At 40.4% G+C, this 19,324-nt stretch overlaps 1 protein-coding gene across 2 annotated transcripts in view; it reads right to left on the bottom strand.

Moving 5' to 3' along the window:
* LOC101846580 (interactor protein for cytohesin exchange factors 1) overlaps positions 1-19,324 on the bottom strand; it is a 36,817-nt gene that overhangs the window by 12,972 nt on the left and 4,521 nt on the right. For both annotated transcript variants that reach the window (XM_005098041.3, XM_005098042.3), the window contains exons 2-6: positions 15,937-15,994; positions 12,673-12,768; positions 11,780-11,882; positions 7,001-7,118; positions 1,363-1,421 (exon numbers count right to left, since the gene is read on the bottom strand). In XM_005098041.3, the coding sequence (XP_005098098.1) occupies positions 1,363-1,421; positions 7,001-7,118; positions 11,780-11,882; positions 12,673-12,768; positions 15,937-15,991 (431 nt within the window). In that variant the 5' untranslated portion in view covers positions 15,992-15,994. The remainder of the gene's footprint in view (positions 1-1,362; positions 1,422-7,000; positions 7,119-11,779; positions 11,883-12,672; positions 12,769-15,936; positions 15,995-19,324) is intronic.

The raw sequence follows: 19,324 nt of genomic DNA, 5'->3' as shown, positions 1-19,324 counted from the left end.
AAAATTGTTATTGCACCAAAAACACTCGTGCGGTTCTCGGGGCCCTGTCCAATAGACAGGGGAGCAAAGAATAGGACCACTGTATCCGTACCACACATGTCGTAGAAGGCGACTAAGGTCGGTTGGGCAAAGGGTTAGCAACCCTTTCCCGTAAAACAAAAAGCAGCTGCAAAAACGTCAACAGTAAAAACAATACGACCGCCAGTTCTGGAAGTTGGATGACTTTCATCACCGAGGAGAGAATATGGAGTGTAGAATGACGCAGCGTGGTGAAAGCCGAAAGGAAGCCACCAAGCCGAGAAACCTCCTGTCGACCAGAATAAGCACCAGACTTGGCACCTGGAATGTTGGTACAATGTACGAGGCTGGGAAGGCACGGCAGGTTGCAAGAGAGATGGAGGCCGACCAACTGGACACATTGGGTCTCCTTGAGACAAGATGGATGAATGCAGGGGAGTGCCAACTTCCTTCAGGGGAAACAGTTCTCTACTCTGAACATCTGAAGGAAAACTCGCAACATACAGAAGGAGTAGTGGCGGGAGGGGGGGAGGCAATTACAGCGAATTATAGGCGATTTCCAGGTTGAGAACCATAGATATGGGGAAAATGGAAGCCCAACCAATAAATTGGCAAAAAGATATTAATCCGCATACAGGAAAAAGAGGCTAAACCTGGACATGGATGGCTGGTGCCTTTATAAATAAATCATTGATGGTCAGGTCAGACCGATGGAAATAGATGGTCAAATTTATAGGTTGAGCTTTTACAATCTATTAGTATGAAATAATAAAAGACATGTTAACTTGAAGAGAATGGCACTGGTTTAGAATCTATAAATATGACCTTTGTGTCGATTTTTGGCAAATATCTACATTCTTTGATTGCGAGAAGTAACTCATTTTGTCAGCACCCTTCACAAATCTTTTTATGGAGCACACAAGTACTATGTATTTATCACCTGCTCACCACTTTTTAATTGAATGCATTAAATGTCAACGAAATTACAAAACAATTGATATTTTTTCTCTCTCCCAGTAAGCAGGGTCAACATTATGATTTCATACATTTTAAACAATGCATAAGTATTCTATGATGGAAAGGCAAAGGTTCTTACTGGACTCTTTCAATAATATTGCCAAGATGGCCTGAGATCAAATTTCTGCAAAGGGTTAAGCCATGCCCTCGAGATCAACTCAAAATTTCAACAAATCAAATAATGCAAAAGTGTGCAATAAATTACCCGATATGTTCACAAACCAACAGTGTGTTCACGGTGCTTCATACAAACAATTTGTCATCACCAGGAACTACAGTTTCAATGACACATAAAAAATACAATTGTGTTCTTATGAAACAACCTACCGTGTAGAAGATCTATTGTTGGCCACTAGCATCTCTTGCTTTATAACCTTCATCCATTTCTGTAGAAGAAAAAAAAATTGAATCAGTGTAAACAGATCATTTTAGCAAAACAGCAAAAACGCTTTCAGAGAAAATTTCAGTAACCATGCAGTTACCTTTTCCTTGTGTATTAAAAGCCCTACAAAACTTTCAAAATGACTCTTCCTTTTGCTTCAATGTAACTTCCATCAGAAAATGTCAGTCATTTACTTATTTCACAGAATATGTCGAAGGAAAATATAAGTCTAAAAAATAAGACAAATGATAATCTTTTCTTTAAGATTTAAAATTGTAAAATTGTACCCCCCACCCCACCCCTCCCATCAACATATAAGAGACAGGCTGTTCCAACTCTACCTGTTACAATGAACCTGCACTATGCAAGCAAAAAAATAGAGATAAAATATCTTCTCCCGTGTGGGTATCCTCTGACTTGAGGATTACAAAGATGAATAATTAGCCCACATCTCAAAGGATTTATTTTCTACTTAAATCTATAAGTGTCCTAACAATTGGCCAAAAAACAAAAAAGGCAACTTTCTAAAGATTTTTAGTTTTAGTTTTAGTAGAGGTTTTACGGCGCTCGCAACAAGAGAGTAACAAACATAAAAAGAAGAAGGGGAGATAAGGACGATAGATGTTTCATAGGAAAGAAGAAGCAAACCACACCAGAGCACCCGCCAACCACCCATTTCTAAAGATTTTGTCAACATGATGATGCATCACTTCACACCAATTACATAGAATTCTTTTTAAATACCAGTTTTCCCTGACTAACAAAAAAAGAATTCAAAAGTAAGCAGACAAATAAAAATCACTATTGCACAGACATTTACAGTCAAACCTGCGTAAGATGACCACCAATTGTCAAGGAGAAAAGTGGCCGTCTAAGACACATGGCCATCGTACGCAGAACTAAAGAAAATGGAAAATGAAGAAAACAAACCCTTCCTTTTTGATCTCCCAACTGGAGGTGGTTATAGGCTTAGGACTGCCTTTAAAGCTAATTAATACTATATATTATAGTGGTTTTATTTTTCTTTTGTCTTTTTTTGTGGGGGGGGGGGGAGGAAGGTTTTTGTGGATGTTGATGCTGGCTTTGGGTTTTTTTGTCTCTTTGTTTTTCCCTTAAGGGGAAGAGGGTTGTTCTTTTTTTTATACATTCACTTTTGAGTTTCCAACTGGAATCGGTTGCCAAGCTCAGAACATGGGTTACATTTCTAAATGACACATTTATAAACAGTTAGATTTTATCTGAATGTGTGAAACATTTCTGTTTAGGTAGAGAGACGAAGTCTTATGACTGTTGTAATTAATGTTAAATTTTACAAATTACGAAGACAGTCCACGAGTAAAACAACACGATATCTGTCAGACGAGGAAGACAAGGTAAGATTTTTTTAATGGGTCGCCATCACTCGCAGAACCATCAACGCTTCTGTCGCGAGTTCATTTTCACATCCATCCATTGTAAAAGACAGGGTATACAGTAACCGGTCACCTCACTTACGATGAGTATGAGTTATGGGCAGGGCTTTTTTTAGGTCATGGTGGACCACACACTTCCGCCACCAGCAGCTGAAAACGTATTGCTACCAGGTGGTCAACTACTTAGGTAAACAACAGTGAGTGATACCTACCCAAAAAGATTTGACATTGGAGAGTCTAACAGTAACGATAGGTGAATGGAATATGACTGCTCGTCAACAGCATCAGGGGCCAAAATATAATTTATGACAAAGGGTTGTGCTATGAAAAATTTGGGTGGCTGTCTCAGACAAGTAATTTCGGCAGATCATTGTCAAAATATGGTGGCCGTGGTGGATAGGAGCCCGACTTACACAGTGAGATTATATAGAAAAAACACAAGGAGAATATGGAAAGAGGCCATTTGTACAAGTGGTCGTCATGGCAGGTTCAAAAGTATATAATAATTCAGTCACATTCCAACAGAAGAACACTGCCCAGCAGTCCTCAGCATCAAATGACATAGCCAGTAAGCTCCCCTTCACTAAGTGAACTCTAGTCACTCTATAATTACCTTTTAAAATTCCACATCTGACATACAGAAGTTTTACTGGAATACTGAAAGTATCTGTACAATCACATATTTAGGGGGGGGGGGGGGGCGGAACAAAATTGTTATTGCACCAAAAACACTCGTGCGGTTCTCGGGGCCCTGTCCAATAGACAGGGGAGCAAAGAATAGGACCACTGTATCCGTACCACACATGTCGTAGAAGGCGACTAAGGTCGGTTGGGCAAAGGGTTAGCAACCCTTTCCCGTAAAACAAAAAGCAGCTACAAAAACATCAACAGCAAAAACAATACGACCGCCAGTTCTGGAAGTTGGATGACTTTCATCACCGAGGAGAGAATATGGAGTGTAGAATGACGCAGCGTGGTGAAAGCCGAAAGGAAGCCACCAAGCCGAGAAACCTCCTGTCGACCAGAATAAGCACCAGACTTGGCACCTGGAATGTTGGTACAATGTACGAGGCTGGGAAGGCACGGCAGGTTGCAAGAGAGATGGAGGCCGACCAACTGGACACATTGGGTCTCTTTGAGACAAGATGGATGAATGCAGGGGAGTGCCAACTTCCTTCAGGGGAAACAGTTCTCTACTCTGAACATCTGAAGGAAAACTCGCAACATACAGAAGGAGTAGGTATTCTGTTATCAACACACGCCAAACGGGCTTTGATAGGATGGAAAGCAGAGGGTCCGCGACTAATATCAGCTGAATTCCGTTCACAGAAGAAAGACATCAACCTTCATGTTGTCAGGGATATGCCCCCACCAATGATAAGGACCAGGATGTGAAAGAGACTTTCTACAAAATGCTACAAAATACTATTGATCAGGTTAGAAGAAAGGACATCTTGATTGTAATGGGAGACTTCAACGCTAAGGTAGGCAGTGACAATGTAGGCTTTGAGGAAACACGGACTTGGAGTAAAAAACCAGAATGGAGAACTATTTGCAAAAATATGTGCAACAAATGGGCTGTTTAGGAGGGGCTGTTTTCCAACATAAACAGATACACAAAGCAACATGGGTGTCGCCAGACCAACAAACTGAAAACCAGACTGACCACATATTAGTCAACAAGAAATTTAGGAGATCAATATGGGATGTTAGAGTTTACAGGGGTGCAGACGTAGCTTCGGCCCATCATCTGATCATTTCAACAATCCGACTAAAACTAAAGCAAAGACAGGGAATTGTCAATCATAGGTACCGGTACAACGGAGAATTTCTGAGAGAGCCGTCGTCAAGAGAGAAGTTTAATGTAGCAGTTAAGAACAGGTTCCAAGTGTTGGAAACACTAGGGGAGGATAGCAGCGTGGAAGAAACATGGGAGGCAATAAAAGAAGGCTGGACCACTGTGTGTCAAGAGGAACTGGGGAAACGGAAACGTGAGCAAAAGCCGTGGATATCTGCCACCACTCTGAGGACGATAGAGGACAAGAAAAAGAAAAAGGATCAGGTAAACAGGAGCGAGACAAGAGCAGCCAAAGCAAAGGCTCAAGAATAATACACCAAAGCAATGAAAGATGTAAAAGTCAGCGTACGGAAAGACAAAAGAAACTATGTAGATGACCTTGCGCGCAAGGCAGAGGAAACAGCAGGGCAGGAAACATGAGAGGACTGTACGAAACCACCAAGAAACTTGCAGGCAGATACAAGAACGCAGATGTGCCAGTGAAGGATAAAGAAGGAAAACTTCTCATAAATCCAGACGAACAGAAAGAACGCTGGAAGGAGCATTTCAAAGAGCTACTGAACAGACCAAGGCCAGAAAAACGGTTTGACATTCCACTAGCAGAGATTGATCTGGGGTGAGTGAAGAAAAGCCTAATTTAGAGGAGATCAAGGAGGCGATAAGACACCAGAAAGCAGGCAAGGTGGCTGGTCCAGACGGAATTCCCCCAGAAGTTCTCAAGGCGGATATCGACACTGCATCAGGGATTCTTCATGGAATTATTGGCAAGATATGGGACAGCGAAGAATTTCCACAGGATTGGAGAGAGGGATTGCTTGTGAAACTACCCAAGAAAGGAGACCTGCATGAGTGTAAAAACTACAGAGGAATCATGCTCCTGTCCATTCCTGGGAAGATTTAAAGTCGTACCATACTGGAAAGACTGAAAGAAGCTGTTGATGTAAAACTAAGAGAGGAGCAGGCAGGATTTCGTAAAAAGAGATCATGTACAGATCAGATTGCAACTTTGAGGATAATAGTGGAGCAGTCCACAGAGTAGAACTCTTCCCTGTACGTTAACTTTGTTGACTACGAGAAAGCTTTTGACAACCTAGATAGGGACTCAATATGGAAGCTCATGCGCCACTACGGAATACCTGACAAGTTCGTGAGATTGATCAAGAAGATGTATGAGGGAATGAGCAGCAGTGTCTTACTTGGAGGGCAGCGGACAGACTTGTTTGAAGTGAATACAGGAGTGAGACAGGGATGCCTGCTATTGCCTTTTCTCTTTTTATTAGCAGTGGATTGGATAATGAGACTGACAACATTGGGACAACCCGGAGGCATGCAGTGGACCCTTTCCAGTCAGATGGAAGACTTGGACTTTACAGACGCCTTGGCACTTCTTTCTCACAGTCGAGCCCAGATGTAACAGAAAACAGATCACCTCAGGACCTTCTAACGTAGAGTTGGACTCCATATTCACACGGATAAAACGAAAGTTCTTCGAATGAATGCAGCCGACGTTTCTTTCACACTGCAAAGGGCACCATTGGTGGATGTTGAATCCTTTACCTACCTGGGAAGTGTCATCAACAAGGCTAGGGGAACAGATGAAGACATCAAGGTCAGAATCCAAAATGCAAGAGCAGCATTCATCATTCTCAGGAATATATGGATGTCTAAGGAACTGGGATAGAACACCAAGCTGAGGATCTTCCAAGCAAATGTGAAGACTGTTCTACTGTATGGTTCAGAGACATGGAGGCTCACAGCACCAGCAGCAAGGGAGCTGCAGAGCTTCGTAAATGGATGCCTAAGAAGGATAGTGGGAATCAAGTGGTACGATCGAGTCACAAATGCTCAACTGTGGGAAAGAACAAGCCAAAGGCCAGTAAAGGAAGACATACAGGTGAAGAAATGGAAATGGATTGGACACACACAGAGGAGACCCCCCACAAGCATCATCAGGCAGGCTTTGACACGGAACCCACAAGGAAAACGTAAGAAGGGAAGACTAAAGATGACATGGAGGGGCGCGGTACAAGTGGAAATTGAAAAAGCGGGGACATCATGGAAACAGCTAGAAAAGGATGCACAGGACAGTCTTCGCTGGAGTAATGTTGCTGATGGCCTATGCTCCACTGGGAGTTAAAAAGGGCAAGAAAGAGAGAGATTGCGCAAGAAAAAGGAGCAAACACTCTTGGAATATCAACTGGCTATTGAACAGTTCCATCCTCACAGGAAACACATTTACAACCAAGCAGCCATCATTAGACAACATACCCAGCATGTTCCCCTTTTCAAAGTTTTCAGTTAATTCTACTTATCGTTTTAAAATTGTTTAATAAACAAAACTTAAATCTATTGTTCGAATCAAAAACAACTTACAATCAATTCATGTTCCGATGAGGCTGCAAAGTAGAAAGAACGCATGTCAGGTTGAACATGCTCGAGTTTGAAAGCCCAGGATGGATCATTTGGATGTTCCTGTCTAAATCTGATGATTCTGTTGATATCAAAGCATCAAACTCACATATGTTACTTCATACATGGATGAAAAACATTCATAGTGTTATATAATATTCACTGGTGGACTCAATGTGAACACAATGCGGTAGGATGCTCACATGAGTCTATGTTACTATCCTTTAATTATAAGTAAATCTCTGGCAAAGGCCAAGACAGTTGATGCTAGTCAATATAAGTCTTCAAGAAGTTAAAAAAAAGGAAACAAATACAGTGGTCTCCACCTCAGAACAAGCTGTGTAAAAATCCCATCTGCCTGAGAGTCCGCTTTTGCCGTGTAACAAAGTTTTTTTCTCTACAATTTGTGTGCGTTAAAACTCATTATAAAAATAGAAATCAACTAAAAGCCCCGTTTGAAATACGAGTAAGGGGTAATTAACTTTTACTAAGGATTCTACTTAACTCTTTCCGGACGTATCGGCTATGAAAGGGTGCCTCAGTATTGTTTCGTTTTAACGCGACCCGTCATTTATAATTACTTTTTATAGCTATTGAAAAGCTCTGAAAGGATTTAGGAAACGAAAACATCTAGTTTCACTTTGTCAAAGCGTGGGTTTGGGAAAGAGGAGTGAATTAGTTCTTGCGGTCTTGCATCAACAAAACAATGTAACCAAACTCAGTATAAATATCATAACTCAAACAAAAATTGGAATATCGCTTTCAAATAAAAAGCTGCAAATTCATAAATTTATGGACTATGCTCTTGGCCTGTATACGAAAAGATAGCTCTGTTGATTTGCTTTCACATGTTTGGTGAATGTAATTTTTTCCGTCAAAATTTATTTTTCTCATCACCATCGCCATTTCTAACCCTTCTAATGCATACTTATGTTCAAAATTAATCCTTGTTTCATATTGGGATGTATTCCTCATTCAATTTGATGTATCATATGTTACGTTTTGAGTGATGGTTGTTATGCTTCTATGAAGTATTTTGTACACCACCTGCATAGCCAAATCGAGCCACAAGTTAATTATGTCTAGACCCAAAAAAAACTATGTCCGGAAAGCGTTAACCACTCTATGTATAAAAGAGGGGGTGAGATGCAAAACCCGCTAAGGGACATTTTGGAAAAATCGAGACTTTTTGCCTATAAATGCACAGTGTTACTGGCTATCAGATGCACAAAGTGTTTTCGGCCAAAACCCAACACACGCTTCATGAAAGCCACCAAAAAAATCTTCTTTTTAAGTATGCTCGTGCGTATAGCAGCATTAAAAAAAGCTGATTTTCTCAAAAGTCCTAATACGGATGTAGCCGATTTTGCACCTCAGCCCCTCATATCTGTCTGCCGCGCTCAATATCAGTCGTAAGACACAGTATACTATTATCAGCTACGAGGTTCAAAAGACAAAAAAGAGACTTTCCATTAAAAAAAATTGTTGTTGAATATATTGAAAGTTTGATGTCTTCTGCTTTATTTAAGATAAATAATAAACAGCTATATCGACTATAAACATTTTATTTTGATTTATTTTGGAGGTGTGAGTGGTTTGTTGTGAGCTTGGGTGACAAGATAAAGGAATTTGGACCTTCCTAGTGTGTCGCTGGGAGATTAATTTTAGAACCATTACCTCATGGCCACCTTTTCTTCAACCAAAGATTCTCCAAAGATGCTCTAACGTTCTTCATTCGCAACTATTTTTAGATTTTGACCCCTTTTCAAGCATGAATGGTCTGAAATGTAAACAACTGACTGGTAAAACGGAGTAAAAACAGAAACTTCTAGCGCACTTCAAGCTTGTATATGTAAACAGCTGATCGTGTGGGCGTGCCCTGCTAGCTGCTATCGCCTGTTGATCTTTCAGTTTTACACTTATATTGACTTTAAAAAGTCGTTTTTTATTGTGTTTTAGAGCTTTTCAAAGATTAATTAACCTTCCTCTGGATCTCTCAGAGCGGAATCCTTACCAAGAGGCCACCGAGGCGATCTATGAGCATGTGTGTATGTGTGTTGGTGTGTTTGCATGTGTGTGTTTGTATGTGTGTGTATGTGTGTGTGTGTGTGTGTGTGTGTGTGTGTGTGTGTGTGTGTGTGTGTGTGCGTGTGTGCGCTCTCGTGTGTTTATGGTGCTATTGCAAACGCATACAGTGGAAACCATATATAACAGGTCCAGTAATAACAGGGATCCAGTAATAACAAGGGTTTTTAAAATCCCCGTTTTTTCCTACTCTTTGTCTCTATTAAAAGTTATCGGCAATAACAGGGCCTCATCAGAGCCCAACCGGTTATAGCAGGGACAAAGGCTCGTTAACAATGCGTAAAAAGTAAGATGTATATATATATATATAGATATAGATATAGATATAGATATATATATATATATATATATATATATAGAGAGAGAGAGAGAGAGAGAGAGAGGGAGGGAGGGAGGGAGGGAGGGAGGGAGGGAGGGAGGGAGGGAGGGAGGGAGGGAGGGAGGGGGAGAGAGAGAGAGAGAGAGAGAGAGAGAGAGAGAGAGAGAGAGAGAGAGAGAGAGAGAGAGAGAGAGAGAGAGTAACGCAGTGATGGAGCAAGCCCACGCAAGCCATGCCACTGCAAGCACACGCAGCGTGTGAAGCGAGAGAGGGCTGCGGTGTGCTGCAGACATCGATCTCGCCTGAAACCTAGCAACACGCACGCGTAATGTGTCACCAACGATGTCAAGCACTAGAGAAAATGCCTTTCAATTGACAAAAATACGAAATAATCTAGGCTGTTGACAAAAAGCAAGCTCCACTGGCAGAGATTTGTCGTCAGTTCAACATTTCACAATGGTCGATTCACACCATTATCAAGGATAGAGAGAAGATAGTGGCAGCATACTCCAATGAAAAGTTTGCTCTGGATCGAAAGAAGATGAGACTACCCGATGCAGATGCCGAGGACCAAGCTCTTCTGATGTGGTTTAAGGAGGCAAGGAGAAAATTGGTGCCAAAACCCCAGTTCGTGGGTACTTGTGGCAAGGGAAACTACCCTCGAATAAGTACAGCTGGATTAGTCCACAAATGCTTACATTCCTTTGCATTTCTAATTTAACAGGGATCGGATATAGCAGGACATTTTCTCTACTCCCACCATCCCTGTTATATCAGGTTTCCACTGTAATTAGGTAGCGTAAGCACGGCACGTAAGCCGACTCGCGGCCTTCCCAGCGCGTGGTTTCGGTGAAATGGGGTAATTCAGATCTGTTTCTTTGCTCTTTGGCTATAAAACACCAAATACTGAACACTTTGAAAAAGTTCAGATTTTCTTCGTTATAATAGTGCAAGCTGTTTTTATATCTGGGTATTTGGAGCTGGAGAATCGCCGTGGAAAGGGAAGCGCCTCGCAGTCGGAATGCGAGGTCCCCTGGTTCAAAATTGACACCCATGCATTCGAATGCTTTGCAGAAAGATTGATGATTAAATACCGCCTTTTCATTGGCGTAAAGGGGCCCTTTTTAAAGCCAGGCTAGTACAAGAACGGTAATGTTACCTATCTCATTAAAACGCAATAGGGATATGGGATATTTTCTTTCAAATCTTCCTTAGAACCTGCTTTTTGTGCTTCCCAAAGACTGGGTTCTTAGGCGGAGACCACTATAAATATATATATTGAAGACTCAAATGCCTGAAATGTGTATTTACGGTTGTCTCCATGCACTTTTGCAAAAATAATCATAATTAAAAGCACTTGAGTAGAGCATATTCCAGCTCAACGGCAAGCTTGATGTGCTTTACTATCAATATCATTACCCCAGCAGACCCTAAAATACTCAGGAACATTCTTGGCTTCACAGAAAGCATAGCGTGCAGCTGATTAAATGCAAAAAAAAATTTTTTTTTAACTCTGCCGTCTATAGGCGGGTACCCATTCCCATCTGAAGTGAGGAAAATTCATGTGAAGTGCCTTTCCCAAGGACACAATGTTGGGCCCCTGATGGGAATCAAACCCATGGCCTTTCACTTCTAAGCCCAATAGTCTACCCACTAGGCCCATAACACCACAATGCCAACTGAACAGATGCTTCTGACTACTGGTTAGAAATACCTGCATGATGGCCTTAAGAAGCACCAGAAAAACCAACAATACAGTAGAAAAAAGTGGAAGAAAAGAGAGGATTTGGTTACAATGGAGAATTCCAAAACTTCTACAAGAGCATACTCTTCTGCCTAACAATAAAACAGGAATTGGTCAACAATATGTCACTTAGGATGGGAATAAATCAGTACAAAATAAAGAGAAAAAGATTGCTTTTGCTCAAACAATTAAAAAATATCCTGGCAATGAAGATAGGATGAATTACAATTCAAAGGTAGCAATTAAACCTTAATTTTTATTAATTCCTACTTTTAACCCTTTGGCATCATATTTTGGGGGAAATCCAAAGAAACTAGGTGGTAAACATCGCCAATTGGCGAGATGAGGCGGTAAAGTGTTGAACTGGCAAACCATATATCGATTTGCATGTCAGATACAAGACTCAAATATTTACCCCAACTTGGATTTGAACTTAATTCTCATTTGTAGCTGCCCATTTTTTTCAACTTCTGATGAGTATGTTTATACAGCTTAGGTAAAAAATAGCTAATTAATTAAATTAAGCACGACTGCTACTATGACCCTAATGGCTTTTCCCACATTTCACTCAGGAGGAGAAGACAATACAACTCACCTGTTAAAGCCATACAGAGAAACAGCACCGGCAGGCTTTTTAGCCAATTCATTGCTGAAGTAGTATAGACATTTATCAGCTATTACCACAAACATCTGAGGCCCTGTAAAATGGAAAAGAGTGGTTTTAAATTTCTTCAGTTACTTTTTCCTGCTTACAGTATGACAAAACAAGAAAAATAATAATTGATAAACAATGGACGTAGGGAAAATTTTTGGACCACAAAGGGATCTTTAAAGTGCGCAACTTGCACACCCGACCTCTGAGATTTTTTCATCCTTATCTGAGAAGGCTAGGAATTCTATCTAATTTACCCTAAAATAAGGGTTGTAGCTGACAGACAGCAGTAAAAAGGAGTCAGGAGTAGCAGTAAAAAGAGTCAGGAGCCCAGAGGGGGGAAGAAAGAGGGGGAGAAAGTGAAGATAAAACTAGATGACAGAACATGATTAGAAAGCAGTAAATGAGAAGAAAGGACAAAATTTTAGAGAGAAAAACTTTCTGTCGCTGTCAGGTTTCGAACTCAGGACCAACTGAATGAGAGGCGAACACCGTACCTCTACGCCAAAAGAGCCAACGACACTGTCAATCCAAAGACCAGTAGAGGGTAAGAACACCTAATGGCAATCTATAATCTATGTAAAATTTTATATCGAAAATTTTAAAAGGAAAAGGTTTTCAAGGAAAGATATTTCTTTTTAAATTAAAAAGTCAAGAATGAAAATATTCTCACAAGTATTGAAGTTTTAAACTGCCCAGCAGTTAAACTGTACCAAGTTTTAAAGCCTTGAGTATAAAACTAAAGTGCACAAAAGAAAGAGAGAAGCCCTGTGGACCTTGACACTGAACATCAAAACTTGTACCTGACACACAAAAATAAAACATTGTCTACTTACAATTAAAAATCTTCAGTTGTATTTTGTTTCTTAAGCTTTTCTTCCTCAACCATCCAGATTGAACAATTGTAGTTCCCGAAAGAAGAAACTGACAACCTGGAATTGACAGACATGAACAGAAAAGTTTTGAAAGTCATAAAAACAATCTGTGACAGGGACATAAACAAAAAATACATCACACATATCATACAAGACATGAGTTGTAAACAATTCAAAAAAATCTTTTTCTCAACAGTAACAACAAACAAAATATTTATATTCAATAACTATCACTCTGTGTGACCAAAGAAAATGAAGTTCAAATCACTAGAGATATAATAAGGTTTATGCAACTATAAAGCGTTCTTAAAAATCTAAATTTTGGTACCGACATTGAAACCACACACAGAGAAATGACATCATGGACATACTTATAATTGATTAAAAGGTAAAAAATGTCTAAATCTAAATTTCTGAGAATAACATATAGCTCTTGAGGGTAGTTCGGTAAAATGTATCATTCTTGGCCACGGAAGACTCATTCCAACAGGTGCAACGACATATCCTCTACTCCCTTTTAAAACCTAATGAGAACAATTCAAACTATGAAAACAGAATGAGCAATAGGAAAGCCAGTTCTAAAAGAGAGGGGGCTACTTTTAAAAGAGTTTCCCAAGCTGCATAGGCTCCTACACCTGAGATTCTATACAAAAATGTTTTAACAACACAAAAGCCTTTTCTCTTTTTATCCGGGCTACGAGTATACTCGTAACGAGGACGAGACCGGCTACGAATAAACTCAGAACAGCTATACGGTCACATCAAACAGCTATCTCTACTCATAATTACCAAAATACACAAATACAGCAATGCTAACTTGGTCTGAATATTTCAATTTTCCAATGAATGGTGGTCTATTTGTTTTTTGATGGGTGAAGCTTGAAAAATGTCTTGAAAACACGGGTTCACGACCAACGAAGTACTTCAAAAAGTGGTGCTGGATTGTGAGAGTGAAGTAGACTATTCTGATGAAAGTGACTCTAAATCAAGTGCCATTGTGAATGATGATGTTGTGTTGTTGTAATCGATCAAGCAAAAGCTGGGCTCTCGCCCTTCTGTCCAATGCCATGTAGGTCTGCTGCAGTTGCTGTGATGTTCCGTAGAGTGTGTTGTCAATGTTAGGTCTCAGAGGGAGAAGTGTAGCTCTGATGTCATTCAGGGCTGTACAGTGGAACAGGTGATGATCCACAGTCTCATATATGCATAGTCACACAAAGGACACACTGGGGAAAGTTCTGGTTTTATTCTGTTCAAGTGAAAGTTGAGCTATATATGTTCTGTTCGTACCCGGAAGATCGTGGTCTGTTTCTTTCTCAGTAGGTGGTTGATATTGTCATTTTGTTTTGTTGTGGTCATATTTTTTAAAACTGCTCTGCCTGTCTTTCCCAAGGCCCATCTGTTCATCTAATCTTGTTTGCTGTTGCTTTTAATGATTCGTTTTGCAGTGTTGTATGAGGTTGGAGTGCTGGGTTGTTCCTGTCTAGATCCCTTTTGTCGAGTGTCTGCTCTGTCATTTCCAGGTATGTTTGAGTGTCCGGGAATCCACTGCATCACCAAGTTGACGCCACAGGATGTTGTTAGGTGATGTGAGCCAAACAGTATGTGTGTCAAGTTTTGCTTTAAATGATGGTCATTTTCTATTGCTTGCAAGACTGAAAATCACAATACTCTGCATTTTGTTTGGATGAATGTCAAAAACTGTGAGGAGAAGATATAGTGATGTCTCAATTGCCATCATTTCTGCATCTTAGTTGTTGCATTTTTCTCCACAGGCTGCATAGATCTCATTGGAATTTCCATCTGGGTACTGCATTAGTATTCCATATCCGGTTTTGGTTGTGCCTTTGAATGCTGAGGCGTCTAATGGATAGGTATCAAGTCATCTTAATAGCTGTGGACTGTTTGATGTGATGCAAGAGGTCTGAAGATTTTGTGCTATTGTCTCTGAGAGATGTTGTTACGATTGGTATTTCCAAAGAAATGTGGGGAGGAATGTTTTGGTTGACTCTTTTGGTTTCTTTTCTGTTTCGTGGTAGATGGTGACTCTCCAGTAGTATTATTTGAGATGTGATGCAAGATTGATTTTTGTTGAAGTTGTTTCTTTGATTTCCATGTTTCTACTAATTTCCTGTTTGGGTGGTTGGGGCACATTCTTTTGGTTCTTTCATGCAGCTCCAAAACTGCTTCATCTCTGTGAATTCCCAGAGGTTCAACATTTGAGTAGGTGTAGATCTCATGCCACCGTTATGAAACGAGGGGCATTATTTTGGACCTTGTCAAGGGTATTGCAAGTAGTTGTACTGCACATAGTGAGTAGGCCATTGCTGTATTCCAGGGAAGATCGGACATAACCAAGACATAGACCTCTCAGAGTTTGTCTCATCCCCATGAACTGCTTGCGAGTTTCTTTAAAAGTTGGAGTCTTCTTTTTGCCTTGTTCTTTATGCTCTCCACTTGGTTTGTCATGGTCAGACTTTGGTCAAGTTTGCATGGTCAGCTTTGGTCAGACTTTGGTCAAGTTTGACTTCTAGGTATGCTGCTTGTTCTTCTTTGGGGAGATTTTCATTTCCTATCTTTAGTTGGAGTTTTTCTTTGGCTGTTTAATGGCTCCTTGTAACGACCCCGTGAATGATAATGAACAGGAATTAGACTCATCCAGTAGTAATTCAGATCATAATGAATTCATGCAGTAGATCTGTAAATCCAAGGGGACGTTGTGGTGAAAGAAGGGGGTGTGGCAATCAAGGTCAAGATGTGACAGACACAAATGGAGGGTGGAATACACCTAAAAAACAACATGGTGCAATTGGTGTAATTCCTATCCACATACATTGGTTTTTTTTAAGAAACTACATTCAGTTTCCAATGTAATTGCCAAATTTTATTCAAATCTAAGAGTAAATATAAAAAATACAGCACTTTGGGAAATACACCCTGAATTCCAACTCACACAGTGTGGTGGCCCTTGAATGGGTACAGAGATTATGGGAGAACTGTCAGGTTAAAAAGAGTTAAAACCAGCAACAATATTGAATTAGCATTGGGTTGATGGCATTGTAAGCTCAATGGCTATCAAACTAAGACTATGACTAAAGGCAGCATCATAGATACTGCCTATAAAATCACAACTATATATAAAATCCCCACAATAAGAGAAAAGCAAAACAAAGATATTTCATAAGAATGGGACAACAGAGAAAGCAGTATAATAACATAATAACTTACTGCATTTCTGTGGAACGACCACACCCAATATTCCAGGGTCATAATCAGATGCCATTTCCTGGTTTAAAAAATAAAAAATTTAAAAACAAATTTTTAGAACAAGTAACAGCTCAACGAAGACACAAGTTACATATATAAAAGAGCTATCTTAAGTACCATCGTTATGTCTTGTAGTGATTTAAGATACAATTGCAGACTGCAGTAATGTAATAAATGAAGAAAAGTTACAATTGCGTTATAACACAGTATCCTCGGCACTGACAGAATCTAGTACATTACATCTGCTTCAACCTGTATCTTTGAGATCGCCAGACTTTCTTCGGTTTGGCTGGGTTTTCGGTTTTGAAATGTTGTTCAAATAGTAATGATTGTCGACAGCCCAGTGTTGGAAATACCATGCTTGCGGCAAATTTCACTTTTTGAAAAGTTTTCTCAATTACCTCTTTAAGTTGATAACACTGCAATTTGAGATGAAGATTGGATGCATTGTGCTTTCTTTTCAACATTGTCTGCTTCCTTTCAAATCTGCCGTACAGTCACACAGAACAGACTAAAGAGTAGATTGAAAAGTGAGAAAAAAAGCCAAATGCCAGTGACGTTAAGAAACACACCACACAATGTGCTGCCATATTAATTTACTTGTGCAGCGCCTGTGTGAGCTAACTTCGCAGAGACAATAGACCAAGACCAACCAAAGGTCATGTGACAAATGTACATTCTCTATTCTTGGGTTACAAAGCCTAATCAAAGTGCATAGGCCTTCTGACATGTGTGATAAACGGGGGCAAACAGTACACTGGCGATGCCTGTCTTACCCACAGTTGAAGCCTGTGCGTTCTCGGGGCAAACAGTACAGTAGTCTCCGCCTAAACGAACGGTGCTCGGGAGGGCTCCTTAGCGTGTTTATACGGAGCATGCGTTTACATGAACCTTTGCAAGGGGAGGAAGGGACTCAGTCATCTCAATTCATTATTACTCCAGTGATCTCCCTTGGAGGAGGGGGTCATTTATTTTGGCAGATAATGTGACGACACGTGACTGTTTTGTGAAGGATTCCCCGACAGGGGTTAAGAGTACAACGGCGTTGAATGGAGTGGGGGGGGAGACAAACTCAATGTAATGAATATGCTCTATAAACGTCGGGAAAGGAAAGCCTAAAAGGAAACTGTTGGTGATAGTCATAGCGACGACGGACCAGCCACATGGCTTTCCAAGCGACCACTCCCGACCGTAAATTCATGCAGAATCATCCTCGAGAAACATTTTCTCTAGTTCTTCGAGCGCAGCTTAGTAGGTTTATTTGGCTAATCTTTAATCCTATAGAGGCCTGTCTAGTGTTTTACGCATGTTGTGCATCAGGCCTAGATCTAACTAAACATTACATGCGGTCACTCAAACTCAAACACCAGTCAGAAACCTTAAGATACATTTCCAGTGACCAATCAAAAAACATTTCAGTCCCCCCCCCCTCCCCCACACACACACATTTATTAACCCACCAGCCCTAGACCGAGACCTGTGCATCAGTGGAAAGTAGGGTGTGTAGACGCTGTCCATCACTCTCTTTGTACGGCGTGAGGGGCACTCTCACCAAATATCCGGTTTTCTAGTAAATTCTAGGCCTGTCTTATGCAGGCTGTGCAGGCTGTAGTGGAAATTTCCCCTTGCCAAGCTTAACTTGTCGGCGAGTTTCGCGGATCGGAGCGTGCGTTTAGAGGGAGTGACCGTGCGTTTGTAAGTCTAAATTATATTGTATAAAACCCGTCAGATGACGAAAGCGTGCGTTTGAGCGGAGCGTGCTTTTGTATGGCATGCGTTTAGGCGGAGACTACTGTACACTGGCGATGCCTCTCTTACCCACAGTTGAAGCCTGTGCGTTTTCCTGTTTGAACTGTCCGTTGTTTCATTATCTTGACGCACAGAAGACTTGATGATTAGGGTTACTCTTACTTTAGGGTTGCAAGTGAATATGGTATAACCCTTTAAATTGTTTTAGGTGTACCACTGTTTTCGAAATAAGTGTTCACATTAAGCCCTTGTCTCTGAGTGGACAGTGGCACTGGCCAGTGAGATGGGCAAGTTTGCATAGTGTCCGGTGTCATCGGCTGGTAAGAATGATAGAAAATGCAATAGTTTGCTTCGAAACACCAAAAATGACCCAGAACATAGTATGACTATAAATTTTCTCCTCGGAGGATCTGTTCAATTGGATTTTTATAGTTTAAAAGAAAAGAGCTGTTTGGCAATCAGACATTTTTCTAGTTTGTGACTGCATCGTAACAATTTCCAAGCCCAGCTAATTCCACAAAAAACACCTTTAACTTTGCAAATGATTACTTTATTATAATCAATGAAAAGTGACATGCACATTCAGAAGTGAATGAAGTTTGAACAAATAACACCTAAAAAACATTTCCAAAGTACAGTCGAACCTGTGTAAGACGGTCACCCATTGTCAAGGAGAAAAGTGGCCGTATAAGACAGGTGGCCATCTTAGGGAGGACTGATCAAGACGAAAACAAACCATTCCTTTCTGAAGTGCCAACCGAAGATAGCCACATTGTTGTTGTTGTTATTGCTGTTGTTGTTTTCGCTGGGTTTTTTCTTCTTTTTTTTTCTTTTGTTGCTGCTTTTGTGCAAGGGGGACAATAAAACTAAATGTGTCAGACAAGGAGGACCGAGTGCTATGGTAAAACAAACACACGGGTCGCCACCACTCAGAGAACGAGCGATGCTTCTGTCACAAGTTCATGTTGACGTCCATTGTTTCTTTGTTACCGGCTGGGTAAACAGTGACCACTCATCTCACTTACGACTTGTGTATTCTGGGCAGGGCTTTATGGCTATTGGTTATGAAGGATCACACGCTTACCTCACCAGCAGCTGAAAATTTGTTACCGGGTACCTATTGCTCAACAGTGGGAGGGACCTACGCAACATGATCTGTTGGAAGGAATATCTAACAACAACGACAGGTGATTGAATTATGATGGCTCGCCCACAACGCCATTGGCTAAGGCACAATTTATGACAAAACATAATGGAGTCACTAAGGTGGCCGTCTAAGACAGGTGTTATAGCTTAGTGTGCAGGGTTGGTGATTTTGTTGATTTTTAAAATAAAAATTTAAAAAATCGATTTTTAAAATTTAAATCAGATTTTTTAAATTTAAATCGGATTTTTTATATTTTTTACATTTTTTTTAAAAAGGTCGACACAGTTTGGGATTTTTGGTGGCTAAAAGTATGTTCTTTTAGTGCAAAATGCATTGTCTTTTTTTTAACTAATGATTAATTTAAGCAACTGCAAAAGAAAGCCTTAAACTGCTATATCAGTGAATTATGGCTACAGACAAAAAATGAAGAAAATGTCAGTCTAAAAGGAAAGG

This window comes from Aplysia californica, unplaced genomic scaffold (genome assembly GCF_000002075.1).
Source record: "Aplysia californica isolate F4 #8 unplaced genomic scaffold, AplCal3.0 scaffold00171, whole genome shotgun sequence".
Taxonomy (NCBI): Eukaryota; Metazoa; Mollusca; class Gastropoda; order Aplysiida; family Aplysiidae; genus Aplysia; species Aplysia californica.
Note: the sequence above shows the minus strand (reverse complement) of the source record. Positions and strands in the feature narration are given on the sequence as shown.